This window comes from Chiloscyllium plagiosum, chromosome 1, assembly GCF_004010195.1.
Source record: "Chiloscyllium plagiosum isolate BGI_BamShark_2017 chromosome 1, ASM401019v2, whole genome shotgun sequence".
Classification (NCBI taxonomy): domain Eukaryota; kingdom Metazoa; phylum Chordata; class Chondrichthyes; order Orectolobiformes; family Hemiscylliidae; genus Chiloscyllium; species Chiloscyllium plagiosum.
The window spans coordinates 88,743,192-88,762,192 of NC_057710.1; the positions used below are offsets into that span (position 1 = coordinate 88,743,192).

General features: G+C 40.0%; 1 protein-coding gene across 3 annotated transcripts in view; it reads right to left on the reverse strand.

The window, feature by feature from the left end:
- dcun1d4 (DCN1, defective in cullin neddylation 1, domain containing 4 (S. cerevisiae)) overlaps nucleotides 1-19,001 on the reverse strand; it is a 72,187-nt gene that overhangs the window by 50,274 nt on the left and 2,912 nt on the right. For all 3 annotated transcript variants that reach the window (XM_043691125.1, XM_043691143.1, XM_043691134.1), the window contains exons 2-3: nucleotides 11,385-11,455; nucleotides 535-574 (exon numbers count right to left, since the gene is read on the reverse strand). In XM_043691125.1, the coding sequence (XP_043547060.1) occupies nucleotides 535-574; nucleotides 11,385-11,455 (111 nt within the window). The remainder of the gene's footprint in view (nucleotides 1-534; nucleotides 575-11,384; nucleotides 11,456-19,001) is intronic.

Sequence of the window (19,001 nt, forward strand, 5' to 3'; positions counted from 1 at the left end):
TGGGAGGTGGTGTAGTCCAGGTAGCTGTGGGAGTCGGTTGGTTTGTAGTAGATGTCCGTGTTGATTCGGTCGTCTGAGATAGAAATAAAGGTCGAGGAAGGGAAGGGAGGAATCTGAGACTGTCCAGGTGAATTTGAGGTCGGGGTGGAAGGTGTTGGTGAAGTGGATGAACTGTTCAACCTCCTCGTGGGAGCACAAGGCGGCACCGATACAGTCGGTCATCGATGTAGCGGAGGAAAAGGTGGGGGGGTGGGGCCAGTGTAGTTGCGAAAGATGGATTGTTCCACATATCCTACGAAGAGGCAGGCATAGCTGGGGCCCATGCAGGTGCCCATGGCTACTCCTTTCGTTTGGAGGAATATTTGCACACCCATAGTGAGTATACTGCATTAAAAACAAAAACAAACAGACAACTAATCAACCACTGGAGTTGATCCATTCCAACTCAACATCACATCAGTTGGTAAAACTGCATTTTCACTGCCATCCCCACTAGCACAGGAGAGGGGGCAAATAAAAAAGAAAATCACAAACCTGATTGCTGATCGTCTTGGCCAACGTCTTCTGTCAAATTCTGTAATATAAAGGGGAAGAGAAAGGGAAGAAAGGAAAAACTGTGCAAATCATCAAGTTTCTAGCACCGCATTTTGTAATACAATTCACCATATAACACTCATTACAGCACAGTTAATCTTAGCCTTAAAAGTTGAGGTTTTCCAAACATTATCTTGCAGAGCAACCTCTCCCTCCTCTTCACCATATCTTCAGGAGTGATTTTCAGAGGAAAAGCTATTTCATACTTATGTGATCACAACAGGGCATTAACTACTGTAGCAGTTCGCATGCAATATTAACTTCAATTGCTTTTACAAATGAGGGGTTTACAAAAGTCTAATTGCTGTAATGAATTGCAGGTGGTTGCACACTTGCTAACAGCAGATCACAGAATCATAGAACCCCAACAATGTGAAAGCAGGCCATTCAGCTCATCGGGTCCACACTGACCCTCCAAATAGCATCTTATCCAGATGCACCATCCTATACCATCCCTGTAACCTGTATTGCCCATGGCTGACCCACCTAACCTACACATCCCTGGACACTATGGGCAATTGAGTGGCCAATCCACCTGACCTGAACTGTGGGCAGAAACCGGAGCATCCTGAGGATGACTGTGCAAAGTCCAACACAGTAACCAGAGGGTGAAGTGAACGATGCCCCTGGCATTGAGGCAGCAGTGCTAACCACTGTAACACTGCCGCCTGATGATTGGGAACAATTTTTGTTGCTCACCTGAAAGCTACACAAATAAATTGCATTTACCTCAAAATACTGTGATGGATTAAATATGTTCATACTGTATTTTAATTGGTAAATAAATATTTTGGCTGCTTTACCTAGTGTGAAGAACATGCTGTGCAACATGCAGATACAAATGTTATTACTAATGCTGATTGCTGCAGGTAATCATAACTCATCAGGATCATGAAACTATTAGTGGCACAGTCTGCAAAAAGATCCCAAATTGTGTTGTTTTATTCAATTTTCAAGAACGACTTCGTTTTCTGCAAAATATTTTACTCAACTGTTTAATGTTCTAGAGCAGTTAAAACAGCTGCAATCCAATTACAACCTATTTGACAAAGTGACAGTTTTCAAAGAAAATTGTGATATGAAAATGTGGAGTGAATATTGTGAAGCTTTTCAATGCATTCAATTTGTCGTAGAAAAATTGTTTTCTAAATACAAAACCAAATTTTATAGATTTACTATACAGGTACCACATTGCTGGCTGAAGCTTAGGCTATGAGCCACACTTTAGAAGATAGTAAACTACAGACTGGTCAGTGCCATAGAATTGGATTGCAACGTAAGCCAATGTTTTTGGAAAACACTTCATGCCCTAGTTTTTCTTTTGAATTCTTCCAAGATATGCTATAATGTGCAGCTCTTAATATCAAAGGCCATGTTGATGCATTTATCATTAATAGTTTATTGTAAAAACATAAGCAACTTCATGGCTCATTGAAAAAACTCTGAAGTCAGAAAACTGCATTGTCAGAGCTCTAGTCTTTCTATAAGAAATTAAACCAAGGCTCCATAAACCCTCAGAGAAATGCATAAGAATCACCACACCGCTTAAACAGAAGCATAAAGAGCTCTTCCCAGCACCCAGGTCAATATTCCTCAACCAACATTGTTTTATAAAACGGATTGCTTCTAGTTAGTATCCTATCACTATTTTGGAAGATAGCTATGCAGATTGACACAGTCACATTATTACATTACAATGAATAAATAAATTACAAAAGCACTTCATTAGCTGTGGTCCTCAAGTTACGTAAGGTGCTGTATAATTAAAGTTTTTTGTTTACTGAAAAAGAAACAGACAAGTGTTACATTAACAGTAAATCTGAAAACTAATTACAATATTTTCAAGTTAAATTCAGTTTCAAGGACAGGTCCCTTCAAAAACAAAAGGAAATATAACTTTAACAATAGGAAGGCAGTGTTGATAATTATAGAAAGAGTAATTATTTTGTGGGAGACACACTTACTCCAGTTGCAAGCTCTAAAAAAAAAAATCAGGGTTGGAGGATTTGAGCTATAAAAGGTACAGGCTGAATATTTTCCTTGAAGCATCAGACATCGAGGAGTGTTCATGGATGCGGATCGTTAGCTGCCTTCCTGTTTGTCCTATGTCGTGTTTTGGGACGGGATTTTGCATGGGATTTTGTACACTACATTGGTTTTGCTCATGTTGGGTATTGGGTCCTTCGTTCTGGTGAGTTGTCGTCAGAGAGTGGCTGGCTGTTGGTTTGTGTGCTGTTATGAGTCCTAGTGGTCACAGTAGTCTGGCTGTCAGTTCGGAAATGCTCTTGATGTATGGTAGTGTGGCTAGTCCTTTGGGTTGCGGCATGTCCTCGTTCAGTTGTCTTTCCCTTAGGCATCAACGCCACACTCACAGGAATCCGATTCACTAGAGAGGAAGAAAAGGACAACCAACTCCCATTCCTAGACGTGATGGTACAGAGCACACTGAACGGAGAATTCACCACAAAGGTATACAGGAAAGCCACACAGACCAAGTCCTGAACTACGAAAGCAACCACCCCAACACACACAAAAGAAGTTGCATCAAGACACTATTCAAAAGGGCCACAACACACTGCAGTACACCAGAACTGCAAAAAGAGGAAGAACACCTATACAATGTATTGGCCAAAAACGGATACCCCCGCAAGCGGAAGCGGCAGATTCAAACCACTACAAATGGCGGAGGAAAGATCACAGAAGCACTTCACAGGAGGGTCCGAAACACTGAGGATGTCACCTAGACAGGGGACGAAACGTCTGTATACTGTACTTTGAAGGGAGAGTGGAAACTGGCACGACCTAGAGTGTGCTGAAAAATTTAAAAATGTAACATTTGGCTGTGAAACAAATAGCTAGAGCTGTGCTGCTACAATACACAATAAATTCAAATTTGGCCAGTAAATTTAAATTATGCCCCAAGATACCAAAATCCAATCAAATGTGAATTTCAATGTTTTGATGACATCAAACCAATGAGATAGTCTGATGTTTCGGGATTTATAAAAATCAAGACATTTTGAACAGTTAGCCAGATAGGCAAAGAGCACCAACAAACACAAACGGCCTGCAGAACTACTCTCTGAAAGATACCTTTTCATATGAAAGTTGGGAAGCAGAAGACCAAAGAGACCCAGGAAAGTACAGACAAAGATACCAAGGGAACAGCGACAACTGGCCTGGTTTTGAAAATTTGATTTTGTTTGTAAACTTAAACTGGGGGGGGGGGGGGGGGGGGAAGTGGGGATTGGTTCAGTTTATTCTTATAGTGTAGATAAGTCGATCAAAGGAGGATTACAGTGTAGATAGTTGGTGTTTAATGTTCTTGTGTTTCTTAAAGAATAAACTATTAAAACATTTTTCTTTACATAAAAGGATTTTTGTAGTCTTTGGTCACTCATGCTTTAACAGATTACAAAGTGACGGGAGCTTTTCTGTGGGTCTGGTTCAAATTAGCAGAAGGGTTTACCCAGTGTCATAACATCAAACATCAAATCTTGAAAGCATGACCTCTCAAGAAATAGCAATAGGTCAGCAAGTAAAATAACCAGCCAGTAGTCAGAGACTATGGTCGGTAAGATTAGAAGAATAGATAGGAGAAGTTTACTGAACACAGCAGGACTGGTGATCTGATGAGTATTTGTTTTCATGTGGAGGAGTATAACAGTAAGTTAGATGAACTTAGAGCTTGAATTGATACATGTAACTATAATGTTGTAGTTACTACTGAGTCTTGGTTGAGGCACAAGACCAGCAGCTTAACATCCCAGGATTTAGATGTTTCAGGCAAGGTAGAGGGGAAATTAAGAGGTGAGGGAGTTACTTTACAGAATAAAAAAAGAATATTGCAGCTGTACGGAGAGAGGACACCTTGGAAGGCTCATCCTGGGCTGGTAGGGGAAGTGGCTAAAACGAGGCTGTTATGGGTACAATAGGAAGAGTGCAATGCTTTGATGGGTTGGTACTACAGGTCTCCCAACAGGCAGAGAGATAGAGGAACAGATATGTTGACAGATTATGATCAAATGTACAAACAAAAAAAGGATTGTTGTGGTGAGTGATATACCTTCCCTGTACTGACTGGAACCTGCTTAGTGCTGGGACTTGGACAGGTTCGGAGGAAATTTGTTATCTATCTCCACGATGGTTTAAGGGTGGGCTATATGGGACCTATTGGAGAATGAGCCTGGCCAGGTGATTGATGTTTCAGTGGCAAAGCATTTCAGGAACATTGACCATAATTTGTAAGTTTAAGTTACTTCTGGATAAGGACAAGAATAATCCTCAGGTGAAAATATCAAATTGTAGGCAGGTTAACTAACACAATATTAGGCTGATACTGGAGAACACTGATTGGGGACAGCTGTTTGAGGGTAAATCCACATCTATCATGTGGGAATCTTTTAAAGTCAGTTGATCAGACCAGCATGTTCCTGTGAAAATGAAAGATAAGAATAGCAAGATTGGATGACAAGAAATTGAGAGCTTTGTCAAAAAAAAAGGGGAGGCAAATAGAAGGCTTAGGATACTGAAGACAGGCAGAGCCTCAGAGAAGACAAAGAAAGAAGGAAACAGCTCAAACAAGGAGTTAGGACTAAAAGGCACCATGGAATGTCTATGGCAAACAGGATTAAAGGAAAATTCCATGGCGGTTTAGACATAAAAGAGGAGCAAGAGCATAGCTGGGAAGGTTAGGTCCACTCAAGGACAGAGGAAGGAACATGTATGTGGAAGTGGGTGAGGTCCATAATGAGTACTTTGCATCAGTTTTCAAAAGGAGAGAGACATGGTAGATGGTGAATTATGTTAGGGGTGGCACGGTGGCTCAGTGGTTAGCACTGCTGCCTCACAGGGCCAGAGACCCGGGTTCAATTCCAGCCTTGGGCAACTATGCCTGTGGAGTTTGCATATTCTCCCTGTGTCTGCTTGGGTTTCCTCTGGTTTCCTCCCACAGTCCAAAAGATGTGCAGGTTAGGTGAATTGGCCATGCTAAATTGCCCATAGTGTTAAGTGCATTAGTCAGGGGTAAATACAGGAAAGGAGAATGGGTCTGGGTGGGTTACTTTTCGGAGGGCCCATGTGGACTTGTTGGGCCAAAGGGCCCACTTCCACATTCTGGGGCATGTCAACATTAAAAAAAATGTTGAGGCGTTTGTAAAGCATTAATGTAGACAAGTCCACAGGATCTCACTAAATTTATCCCAGAGTGTTGAGGAAATTGCTGGGGCCTTGAAGGAAATCTTTGTATCCACTTTAGCCATAGGGAGGATTCCAGAAAGACTGGATAATCTTCAGGGCAACAGGGATAATCTGAGAAATCACAGGCCAGTGAACCATACATCAGTGGTAGGGAAACCATTGGAGAAGATGTTTGAGGATCAGACTCACTCACATTTGGAAAAACATGGACTCATTAGTGACAGGCAGCATGGCTGTGTGTGAAGAAGCTTGTTATCTCTCAAACTTGATTGAGGTTTTTTGAGGAAATGACAAAGATGATTGAGGAGAAAAGAGCAGTGAACGTTGTCTATGTGGACTTCAGCAAGGCCTTAATAAGGTTCCGTATGGCAAGCTGATACAAAAAGGGTGAAGTCACATGGGATCTGCTGCAGGCTGAATTGATGGATGTGGAAATGGCTTAGACACAAGACAATAGTGATGGAAAGGTGTTTTTCCAATTGGAAACCTGTAATGATATTCTGCAGTGATCAATGCTTGGACCATACATATATTTTCCTATTCTCCTCCAAACATAGGTAGCCTGATTCGTAAGTTTATAGATGACACAAAGATTTGGGGGTGAGGGGGGTGCTGCAAAGTGAAAAGTGAAGATAGCAGGATATAGATAAGCTGGAGAAATGACAGATGGAGTTTGATCCAGACAAATGCAAGTTGATGCATTTTGGGAGCTGCAATGCAGGAGAAAAAGAAAAACAGTGAATGGCAGAACCCTTAGAAGCATTAACATCCATAGGGATCTAAGCATACAAGTCCACGGTTACCTGAAAATAGCAACGTTTGGATAAGATGGTCGTAAAGGCAGATGACATTCTTCTACTCTGTGCACTGACAAAGACAAGAATTGGCAAGTCATATTGCAGCTGTATGGAACTTTAGTTAGGCCGCATTTGGAATACTGTGTACAGTTACAGTCGCCACACTACCAGAAAAATGTGGAGGCTTTGGAGAGGGTACAGGAACAGTTAATCAGGAAATTGCTTGGTTTGGAGGGGATAAGCTATGAAGAGAGATTGGACCATCTTCGTCTATTTTCACTTGAACATCGAAGGATGAGAGGTGACCTGATAGAAGTTTACAAATTATGAGGCGCATTGGGAGTCTCTCACCCAGGGTAGAAATATTAATTACTCAGGGACACAGGTTTAAGGTAAAAGGGGGCAAGTTTAAAAGGAGATGCGAGAGCCAGTTTTTTTTTTGTTTTTTTTTAAAAAACAGACAGTGCTAAGTGCCTGGAATGCGCTGCTGGGGTGGAGGAGACTGATACAATTGCAACATTTAAGAGGCATCTTAAATCGATATATGAACAGGCAGGGAATAGAGGAATACAACAGCACAGAGGCAAAAGGTTTTTGTTCAGAAAGGCATCAGGTGTCAGCAAAGTCTGGTTGGGCTGAAGGACTGGTTGCTGTGGTAGACTGAGTTTTGTTTTATATAGTGATAGTGAAGCCAATCTTTTCTTAGACAAACATTTAGTGAAATACTGCAATAATACAGCTCTAATATGTAATGTACTACAGGGTCATAACATATGGCTTCAAGTCTCACTTGCCCCAGAGAGACATGTTATAACGTTTGAACAGGTTGACCTAAATTTATACATTGCAACTTCAACCACCAACTCTATTTTATTAAGCTTATGATCTGTTCAAGTGAAATCCCAATCAATGCCTTGTATCTGCTTATAATAAAATACAACATAGCTCACGTGGCTCACTCGAGTCCTCCAGGGAAGGAATCTACTATCTTTACTGGTCTGGCTTTTTTGTGAGGAATCAAACTTCAGTCATGTGGTCCTCTTTATTGCCCAAGAAGCCACTTAGCTATATCAAAACCACTACAGAAAAGCTGAAAATATTTGCAACCAATTTCAGCCAAAATTAGAGCAGAAAATCCACCACTTCCCAAAATTCCCATCATGGATATCAACTTTCAGCCAATTTAAATCACTAGATACTACAAAGCCCATGAATCTGCACACTATCCAGGCTATAGAATTGTAGGCTCCAGAACTGGCCTTAATCACTATCATTTTTTTTACCCAAAAGTGTGGAAAATTATTGAAGCAGGTATAAGCAGCATTCAAAAAGCAGAGAAATAGATCTGACCAGTTCCTAACCTAGTTTAATCTTAATTGTTATCAAAGTAATGGAGGGAGTAATTGAGTGTGTTATCAAGCAACACTCTCCCCAAGAACCTGGTCATCAATGCACAGTTTCAGGTGTTAAGAACATTCACCTACAGATCTCATTATAGCCCTCCCCAAATACAAACAAAAGAACTGAATTCCAAAGGCAAGGGGAGACTGAATGTCCTCAAAGTCATGACACTATTTGACCAAATGTGGTATCAAAGGAGTCTGAGAAAAGCTGAAGTCAGTAGGAGTCAGGGGGAAAGTTTTCACACAGAAAAATGGCTATGGTTATGGGAAACTGACAGTTCTTGGACCAAGAACACAGTACCAGGAGTTCCTCAAGGCAGTTTCCTGGGTCTAATCTGCTCCTGCTGCTTTGTCAATGACGTCCCTCCCCCATAAAGGTTAGAAGTGGGGATGGCCACCAATGATGTGAAGAGCAAGTTTTTTTAAAATACAGTAGGAGGAGTCTGGAACATGCTGCCTAGGGTGGCTGAACAATGTTCAAAACCATTCACAACACCTCCGATACTGAAACAGCCTGTGCTCACATGCAGCAAGAATTGAACAATATCCATACATGCAACACCAGACATTGATCACTCCCAAAGAAGAAGCAGCATCTAACCAATGCCCCTTGACTTTTAATGATTTTATCATTGCTGAATCCCCCACTAACATCCTGGGATTGCCATTAACCAGAATCGGAACTGGACCATATAAATACTGTGGCTACAACAGAAGATCAGAGGCAAGAAACTGCGCTGAGTAACTCAGCATCTGTCTTCTCAATGCCTTACTACCATGTAGAACTGTACAGAACAGGAACAGACCCTTTGGCCCATATTGTTGTCGAAGTAAACTAAACACTTCTGCTTGCCCTTAGTCCATATCCTTCCTTGCATATTCATGTGCTTATCTATAAAGTCCCTTAAATGCCCCTATCTCCCTCACCACCATCCGTAGCAGCAGTATTTCAGACTGCGTAAAAACCTCCTCCTTCACATCTCCATTGAGCTTTCCCTCGCTCACCTTAAATGCATTCCCTCTAGCATTAAATATTTCAACTCTGGGATAAAAGTGTGACCATCAGCCCTATCTATGCTTCATTTTATAGATTTCTATCAAGTCTCCCCTCAGCCTCTGCCATTACAGAGAAAACAACCTGAGTTTTTCAAGCCTCTTCTTATAGCTCAGACTCTAATCCAGGCAGCATACTGTTAAACCTCTTCTACACCTTCTCCAAAGCCTGCACATCCTTCCTGTAATGTGGTGAGCAGAATTGAATGCAACACTCCAAGCGTGGCCTATCCAAAGTCTTATAAAGCTGCAACATGACATCCTGGCTCTTGTACTCAATTCCCCAACCAGTAAAGGCAAGTATGCCATACACCTTCTTTAGCACCCTATCTACTTGTGCAGTCACTTTCAGGGAGCTTTGGACTTGAATCCCAAGATCCCTCTGCACATCAATGCTATTCAGGGTCCTGCCAATAACTGTAAACTTTTCCTGAACATTTGAACTCCCACAGTGCCTCATCTCTCACTTACCTGGATTAAATTCCACCTGCCATTTCTCTGCCAGTCTCTGTAATTAATCTATATCCCTCTGTATCCTTTAACAACCTTCTACACTATCTGCAACTCCGATGTTAATATTTTCTGCACACATGCTAACCCACATTTTCATTTATATATTACAAAACAGCCAAGGTCCCAATATGGATCCCTGCAGAACATCACTAGTCATGGACCTCCAGCCTGGAAAACACCCTTCCACCATTATTCTCTGCCTTCTATGCACAAGCCAATTCTGAATCCATGCATCCAGGTAACCGTGGATCGCATGCATCTTAATCTTCTGAATAAGCCTACTACGAGGGACTTGTTGAAAACCTTACTAAAATCCATGTAGACAATATCCACTGCTCTACCCTCATTGATCAATTTTGTCACCACCTTGAAAAGTTAATCAAGACAGTAAGACACGACTTGCCTCGCATAAAGCCATGCCAACTATCCCAAATTAGGCCATTCTTTTCTAAATGCATGCAACTCCCATCCCTAAGAATTCTCTCCAACAGCTTCCCAACCATCAACAAGAGAGTCAAAGGTCTATAGTCTCCTGGATTACAGACTGTACTGCTACCATGGGTGCTTCATTGAGAATTAGCTGTAAATGAGATTGAAGAATTTAGACAGTTATTTGTAGAATGCGAACTTTCCTTACCTGTATTGGCTACAACGTAACTCTGGCCCATTTGTTTAAATGACGCGGCTATTGCACAATTTTATAATGAGCGGTCACATAAAAACAGAACTGCCACATATCAGAACCAACTGTCCCCACTTCTTGAACAACGGAAGGACGTTCGGTACTTGCCAGTCTCTGGGACCTCTCCAGTGGCTAGTGAGGATACTCCTATCTTGGTCAAGGCCCCAGAAATCTCCTCTCTTGGCTCTCTCAATAACCTGAGGTAGATACCAGCATTACGCTCTTCAAAAGAGCCAACATTACTACTTTCTTGATCTGAAAACACCCAAACATATTAGCATGCTCCACACACAAATCTCACTATTCGCCATAATTTTTCCTGAATACTGATGCCCAGTACTCATTTAGGATCTCGCTCACATCCTCTGCCTTCATGCACAAGTTCCCTCCTTAATCCTACCTTCTCCCTCGTGATCCTCTTGTTTTAACGTATGCTTGGGATTCTCTTTAACCTACTTGCTGAGGTCATTTCACAGCCCCTTCTTGCTTTCCTAATTCCCTGCCAGAGTTCTTTTCTGCTTTATATTCCTCATGGACCCTGTCCAATTTTAGCTTCCTAAAGCTTACATAATGTTTCTTTTGCCTTTTACTAAATTCACAACCTCCCTCATTCCCCAAGAGTCCCTTTATCTTGTCATCCTTGTCCTTCTTCCTCACGCAACAGGAGGTCCTTGATGCCTTCATTAATATATCCACCAAGTCCCAAGATAGCTCTTGCTTATCACTGACTACAGAACAATATCTATAGCTTACATAGTTCCTACTTATTACACTTGCCCAACCATAACATTTTTCCATATTAAAAATCATCTGTCACTTATCAGCCAGGCTTGCCAATCCATCCAAGTTCTGCTGTATTTGATTAGTCTCTTTCCCATTTGTGTTTCTTACCCAAGTTTGCTATTCACAGCAAAGTTTTTGTTTAAAGTTATGTACTTTCCAAACAACTCAAACCAAACCATTTAGTAGACTAAAACCCAGAAGGATAACTAAAGACTTATGGGTAGAGAAAATTACATGACAACTTGTTTGCTGTCATTTTGTATTTAAGCCATTTCTTTTGAAGTTTGCATTTATGTGGCCAGTGAAAAAATAGTTTGCAGCAATTTACTCTGCACTAAGTATTAAGAAAATTGAAGTTACCAGTTTGTTTAAGGTGTGGTAAATCTTGTGAATATTGGCCAATGTAGACAGGTGAGAAGTTAGTGGAAAATCTAGGAGAAAGTGAAAAAGTTTAAAGTTAACATTGGAAGATAAGAAATAAACAAACATTAGAAGACAAACGTGCAAAATTTCCTCCAATTCTTTGTTTTTATAATGTAAAACTTAGTACAGCAAACTGCATTTTAATCGGCACCTTATGAACTAGCACTCTGGATAAACAGAGAAATGCTGGAGATTTAATGTATTATCATCACGAACTCTGCAATATCCAAGTAGTCAGGTGAAGTTGAGAGTAAGCAGGTTCTCTGCCATTAAGTTTTGTTCCAGACAAAGCTGCATTATTATTCAAGTGATTTATGTTGTAAATAAATAAAAAGAAATGATGTGCATATCCCCTGCATTATGTTTCTACAATTTGGCATATGTTTTAATTGATTATGTGGATCTTTTGATCAACCAAAATATTTGACCAATTGCACACTCCTAGTCACATAGGAGCCGATTAATTAAGAAGTTTGCTGCACTTAAATGCACCCTGGCCATTAACAAATAGGATTGAATACTTAAATCTGTTCATTTGTAATCTACTATTAATCTTATTAATTCAAAGTCAAAGCTCCATAAAGAATCAACTTAACTAGCTTCTATAAAGCAATCTAAAAATGAAAACTATTTTGAATCAAGTGGAGAATAACCCAAATGACTGTCAAATTAATTAAGATTAAGCATGTATTACACAAATTATACAGATCTTTCTCAATGCCTAATAAATTTCAACTCCTAAGAAAACCAGCTAAAGTGGTTTGATTCCGTTAAGGAAATTTGCTCACAAATTATCTTTATTCTTGTGAATGCTTAACTTATGTGAACACAACTAAAAAAGTGGTCTTACGTCTATCTATAGCCACCACTTTAATATAAAAAGTCCAGTAAATTTTTACAGGATAGGTCCAATAAAAAAAAAGTGCGATTGTCTCTTAATGAGGCACTAAGATATTTATAATTACAATACTTGAAAATATTTCAGTGCTTCTGCCACTGACTGAAATGCATCAGGAACAGTTGTGCACACACCAGTTGACATTGAGAGAGTCAGGAACAGTTCAGCACATGTATTGAGGTTGCACAATGGCAACTGATGCATACACCAATGTTCCTGACTTCTTTCTTTTAGTGTCAGGAGTTACAATTAGAAAGAAAATGGTCTTCACCCCACCTAAACTTAATCTTAGAAGTCAGCACCTAATTTTATAAATTCTCTTTGACATAATACAAGTCCACAACCTGTTGGAATAAGATGATGCTATTACTTTAGTTTTTTTAAAAACTGACTTCATTGCATACTGAATACCTCCCAAGGCATTCCCATTCATGCCTCACAAACTTACTTCACCCTACAACATCACCCACCTTAAAAGACCAAGACCTATAAATAGAGAGGCGGAACATACCACCACACTTTACCAGAGACACTCTCTGATGATGTTTCGCCACCATACTAGGTAACATCTGAAAACAAATCTTCTAGCTCAACGAGCTAACTTACATACTTACCATCCTAAAACAATTATTCACATTTAAAAAGTTTGCTACATCAGTTTAAAATGACAATTTAGGAAGTTTCAGCTTTACCCCATATCACTATTTTTGGTGAAGGTTATGAATTCAACACAAAAAAGTTTTTTGATGTTGCGAAACCAGGCACAAGTCCAAGGCATCACTAAGAATGGCCAAATTTGGAAATAAAAAAAGGAGACGTAAATCAGAAGGTATAGTATTTTCCACATATTTTGAAAATAGATTTACAAAGACAGAAAAAGAAAAACCATGGAATTTCAATTTCGAGTTAAAAATAAGAGAAAAGGAAATACAAAAAGGTCATGGATAAGCAGAGATGGAGGAGGAACAAAGCAAACACTCACTAGAGGGTGGAAACCAAAAATGACTTGTTCTCTTACATGAGAAACAATTTTCATATTCTGTTCAGACTACTAATATGCCTTCTGGCATTCAAATCTTGGCTTTTAACAGTGGGTGGTGCTGAACAAAAACTCTGGCTCAAAAAATAAAAATTCAAGTCCTTTAGATGCAATTTTAGTAACAGAATTCATGGGCTAATGAAGTGAATGACAAAGTCTAAAGCTAGTACATGATTAGATTCAAGTCTTCAACCCTTTGCAAAAATTTTTCATTCTGATTAAGATAGTGACTTACTCATGACACTCTAAAACCACTACAGACACAAAGAACTAGAAGAGGACTTAGTATGTGAAATAAGAATCATGAACGCACAAAATAAAACCACCATGAACAGGGTAAGAGCTGGAATGAAGGAAAAGAAATCAAAAAACCTTTTGGCTAAAAGTATTAGGAAACATAGGGCAAGACATCAAACATAAAACATAAAACTTTCCAAATACATGTAAAGGCGAGAACAAGAAAACTATATAACAGGTTAGAAGTTAACAACACCAGACTATTTTAAAACCTATCGGGTTGACCCAAACACATTTGTCACACTGTTACATTTGTCAAAATGCGCTCTGAAATCAGGGTTTCATCAGAATAACCATATTGTTGGTCACGGGACCTGGTACATGTTAAAATGTACAAGGTCCATCTATATTACCTTCCAACAACTGGGCAGTCAGCTGATACGATAATCATTAAGTTGTTACAGAAAACAATCCTTAACAATTAATCTACAGAAACAAAAATCTCTGGATTTTGTTAGAACTTTCAACTTAATGCACAATTAGAAGTTACACAATCTTCCATTACAAAGCACTAACAAAATAATATTTATTCTTCATATCTTCCTATAAAAAAGTTAACTAGGAAAAAAATATCTACCAAATTTCAAAAACCCTTCATTCTATTACACTCTATCGATAGGATAGTTGGAGCAGCTTTGAGAGAAGGAACAAAAGTTTTAGACATAGATGTTTGTGAATTAAAGGATCATTTAAAAATATTAGTGTACTAAATACAGATTTTAGAAATGTTTAAATAATCCACAAAGAGTGGTGCATTTTTCTGCAATTTCATGCTTTAGAAGTAATTACCTTGCAATTGACAACAAGGATGATAAATCATAAACTTCACTGCTGTGCAAAAAACAAATACCTCTCGGTGAATGTCTGCTTTCAGTCTTCAGTTAACCACTGCTCAAGCTTTACTAGAGTTCATCAAGACCCCTTAATCAGTTTATTAAATTATAATTCATTCATTTATTATCTCAAATGAACTATAAAAAGAATAGATTTAATATGAAGTATTTTACTCAACTTAAAAAATGATGAACCACATCAAAGAAATCTACTCTGTTATCTGACACAGCAGTGAATTTGCACAGCTACTGCCTTTGCTGTTAGAGTTCAAGTATCTCTGGACATTGGAGTGCATCTAAGGAAAATTAACAAACAGCGAAATTCACAGTTGACCTTACAGGAACCTGTGTGGGAGAGCTCACAGCACAGGAGAAGCTAAATGCATAGTTTAAGTGTAACTTTGCTGGAAATCTACAATAGCAAGAGTACTTTTTTGATCGTATGTTTTATTGAGATCTGTCTCAATTAAGTTTTAAAAATATAAAAACATACGCACTAAGTTAGCCTGGAGCAGTGCTTTTTTAGAACAGTAAGCTGTGCTACTTGAGTCTGTAGATTGTTAAGGAGCGAAGATGGTCTTTAGCAGAGTGATGCACTCTTCCTGTCAAATGCAGGAGATTAGGGAGAGTTTCCATGTTACTGATGATTATGTCTGTAGGAAGTGTCTTTGTTTGCAAATCCGATCAGATCGCATGGATGGGTTGGAGCAGTTAGAGGCAGTGAGGAATTTACAGGAGCTCGTGGATGTGATGGATGGTAGTTATAGGAAGGGAGAAAAATCACAGATACACAGTCAGGTTACCTCCAGGAAAGGTAAGAGAGAGAGGCAAGCAGTGTAAGGGTCTCTTGTTGCTATCACCATTTCAAACAAGTATGCCTTTTTGGCAAATGGAGGGGAAGATGGACTCTTAGAAACTTGCCTGGTTGCGCTACATTCCCCTGGTATTGAAACTGCCTGTAATGTAACGAGATGCAAGTCATGTTCCAAGTGATCAATTGTGGTAGGAGGACTCTAATCAGAGGCACCGACATACATTTTTGCAGCCAACAGCAAGAATTCAAAATGGCGTGTTGCTTCCCTGGCACCAGGATCAAGGATTTCTCAAAAGAGGAGAAAAAGACCAGCAGAAGGTCATTGTGCACGTTGGAAGAGAAAAGATCGAGATTCTGAAGGGAGAATATAGAAAGTTGGGCAGGAATTTAAAAAAAGGAGGTCCTCGAGAGTTGTAATATCTGGATTACTCCTGGCGCTATGAACTAGTGAGGGTAGGAATCAGAGGATAGAGCAGATGAATGCTTGGCTGAGGGACTGGTGCAGGGGAGAAGGGTTCACATTTTTGGATCATTGGAACCTCTTCTGGGGTAGAAGTGACATGTATACATAGAATGAAATGCATCTGAATCAGAAAGGGACTAATATATTGGCAGGGAGATTTGCTTGAGCTGCTCAGGAGGATGGGGTCCAGGGAGATCATAAGGCAAGAGGAAGTCTGAGACTGGTACAGTTGGGAAAAGGAGCAAGTTGAACAGTCAAGGCAAGCAGGAACAAGCAGAGAACAAGGTAAGACTGATAAGTTAAACTGCATTTATTTCAATGCAAGAGGCCTAACAGGGAAGGCAGACGAACACAGGGCATGGTGAGGAACATGGGACTGGGATATTACAGCAATTGGAGATGAGGCCTGGGGATAGACAGGCCTAGTAGCTTAATGTTCCAGGGTATAAATGCTATAGGAAGTATAAAACGGGTGGCAAGAGAGGAGGGAGAGTGGTGTTTTTGATAAGGGATAATTTTATGGCTGTACTTAGGGAGGATATTCCTGGGAATAGGTCCAGAGAAGTTCTTTGGGTGGAATGAAAAATAAGAAAGGGATGATTACATTGTTGGGATTGTACCATAGACCCCCTAATAGTCAGTAGGAAATTAAGAAACAAATTTGTGAGGGATCTCCATTACCTGTAAGAATAAGAGGGTGATTGTGGTAGGGGATTTTAACTTCCCAAACAAGGACTGGGACTGCCATGGTGTTAAGTGTTTAGACGGAGAGGTATTTGTTAGGTGTAAAAAACTTTGATTCAGTACGTGGATGTACCTCCTGCAGAAGGTGCAAAAGTTGACCTACTCTTGGTAAATAAGGCAGAGGAAGTACGGAGGTGTCAGTGGAGGACAACTTTGGGGGCCAGCGACAATAATTCTATTAGTTTTAAATAACTGATGGAAAAAAATAGACCAGATCTGAAATCAGAGCTAATTTTTATGGTTTTGGGCAAGAACTTCCAAAAGTTGATTGCGGAGGTTGGGGGGGGGAAAATGGATGCTCACAGGTAAAAAGATGACTAGAAAATGGGAAGCCTTCTAAAATGAGATATTGAGACTCCAGAGTCAATATGTTCCTGTTAGGGTGAAAGGCAAGCTAGCAGGTGTAGGATGACCAGAGAAATTGAGGTTTTGGTCAAGAAAAGGAAGGAAGCAAGTGTCAGGTTTGGACAGCAGACATTGAGTGAATCCTTAGAAGAGTATAAAGGCAGTAGGAGTATACTTAAGAGAGAAATCAGGAAGGCAAAAAGGGGACATGAGATGGCTTTAGCAAATAGGGTTAAGGAGAATCCACTTATAAATGCATTAAGGACGCAAGGGTAACTAGGGAGAGAATAGGGCCCCTCAAAGATCAGCAAGACAGCCTACGTGTGAAACCACACAAGATTGGGGAGGGGAGCGGGGAAGATACTAAACAGTATTTTGCATTAGTGTTTATTGTGAAGGAAGACACAGAAGATACAGAATGTGGGGAAACAGATGGTGACATCTTAAAAATATCCATATTACAGAGGTGGTGGTGCTGGACAACTTTAAACACAAAGATGGATAAATCACCAGGACGTGTGGGAAGCTAGGGAAGTGATTGCTGGGCCCCTTGCTGAGCTATTTGGATCACTGATAGTCAAAAGGTGAGGTGACAGAAGAATGGAGATTGGCTAACATGGTGCCACTGTTTAAGAAGGTGGTAAGGAAAAGCCAGGGAACTACAGACTGGTGAGCCTGACATTGGTGTGGGCAAGTTCTTTTAGGGGAATCTTGAGGTCTAGGATTTCCTTGTATTTGGAAAAGCAAGGGCTGATTAGGGATAGTCAACATGGCTTTGTGCATCTGAAATCATGTCTCACAAACTTGATTGAGTTTTCTTAAGTACCACCGCATATACTCCAGTAATAGTCAAATTTGACTACTTTTTAAAAAAAAGGTTAAACTTATGGGGTTGACTATTACATTGATACTAAATTTGAGGGGCTGAAATTCACACCTGCCAAAATTCATTCTGTATCATTAGCATAAGCCCAAATGTTCTCTAAACAAAATGAAGAAAAACAGAATTATGGTAATTCTGAAAACCGGAAAACAGCAGACGGGAAGACTGGGAGCAGAGTGGAACAATTGGCAGTCTGGAAAGCTGGATCAGAACGTTACAACCAGTATACTAACACAAACATTGATCGGTTATCTGTGAAGAACTATGGCCAACTTTTACGAGATATGGAAAATTCCAGATTATTTGAACAATAGGGGGTCGACTTTTACACGAGACCAACTTTTACTCTAGTATATTTGGTAACAAAGACAATTGATGAGGGAAGAGCAGTGGACATGATCTATAGGGACTTCAGTAAGGTTTTTGCTTGGGGTCCTCATGGTAGACTGGTTAACAAGGTTAAATCACATAGAATACAGTAAATTTGCAGATGACAGAGATTGGAAGTGTAGTGGATAGCATCACCTCAGATTACAACGGGATCTTCATCAGATGGGACAATGGGCTGAGGAGTGGCAGATGAAGTTTAATTTAGATAAATGTGAGGCACTGCATTTTGGAAAGGCAAACCAGGGCAGTTATCATACATGTAATGGTTAGGTCCTGGGGAATGCTGTCAAAATACTGGAGCATAGGGTCAAAGAACCTTGAAAATGGTGTTGCAGGTAGATAGGATAGTGAGGGCAGAAAATTTGATATTCTTGTCTTTATTGGTCAGAGCATTGAGTATAGGACTTGGGTGGTCACGTTGGTTAGAGCACCTTTAGAATATTGTGTGCAACATCCTATTGAAAGGATGTTGTGAAACTTGATAGTGGTTTAGAAAAGATTTACAAGGATGTTGCTAGGGTTGAGGGCTTTGAGCTATAGAGAAGAGGCTGAATAGGCTGGGCAATTTTCCCTGGAGCATTGGAGGCTGACGGATGACCTTATAAAGGTTTTATAAAATCAAGAGGGGCATGGACAGGGTCTTTTCCTTGGCATGGGGGAGTCCAGAACTAGAGTGCATAGGTTTAGAGTGAGAGGGGGAAGATTTAGAAGGAATCTAAGAGGCAACTTTTCCATGCAGAGGGTGACGCATGTATGGAATTAGCTGCCAGAGGAAATGGAGGAGGCGGGTAAAATTACAACATTTAAAGGCATCTGGATGGGTATATGAACAGGAAGGGTCAAGTGCT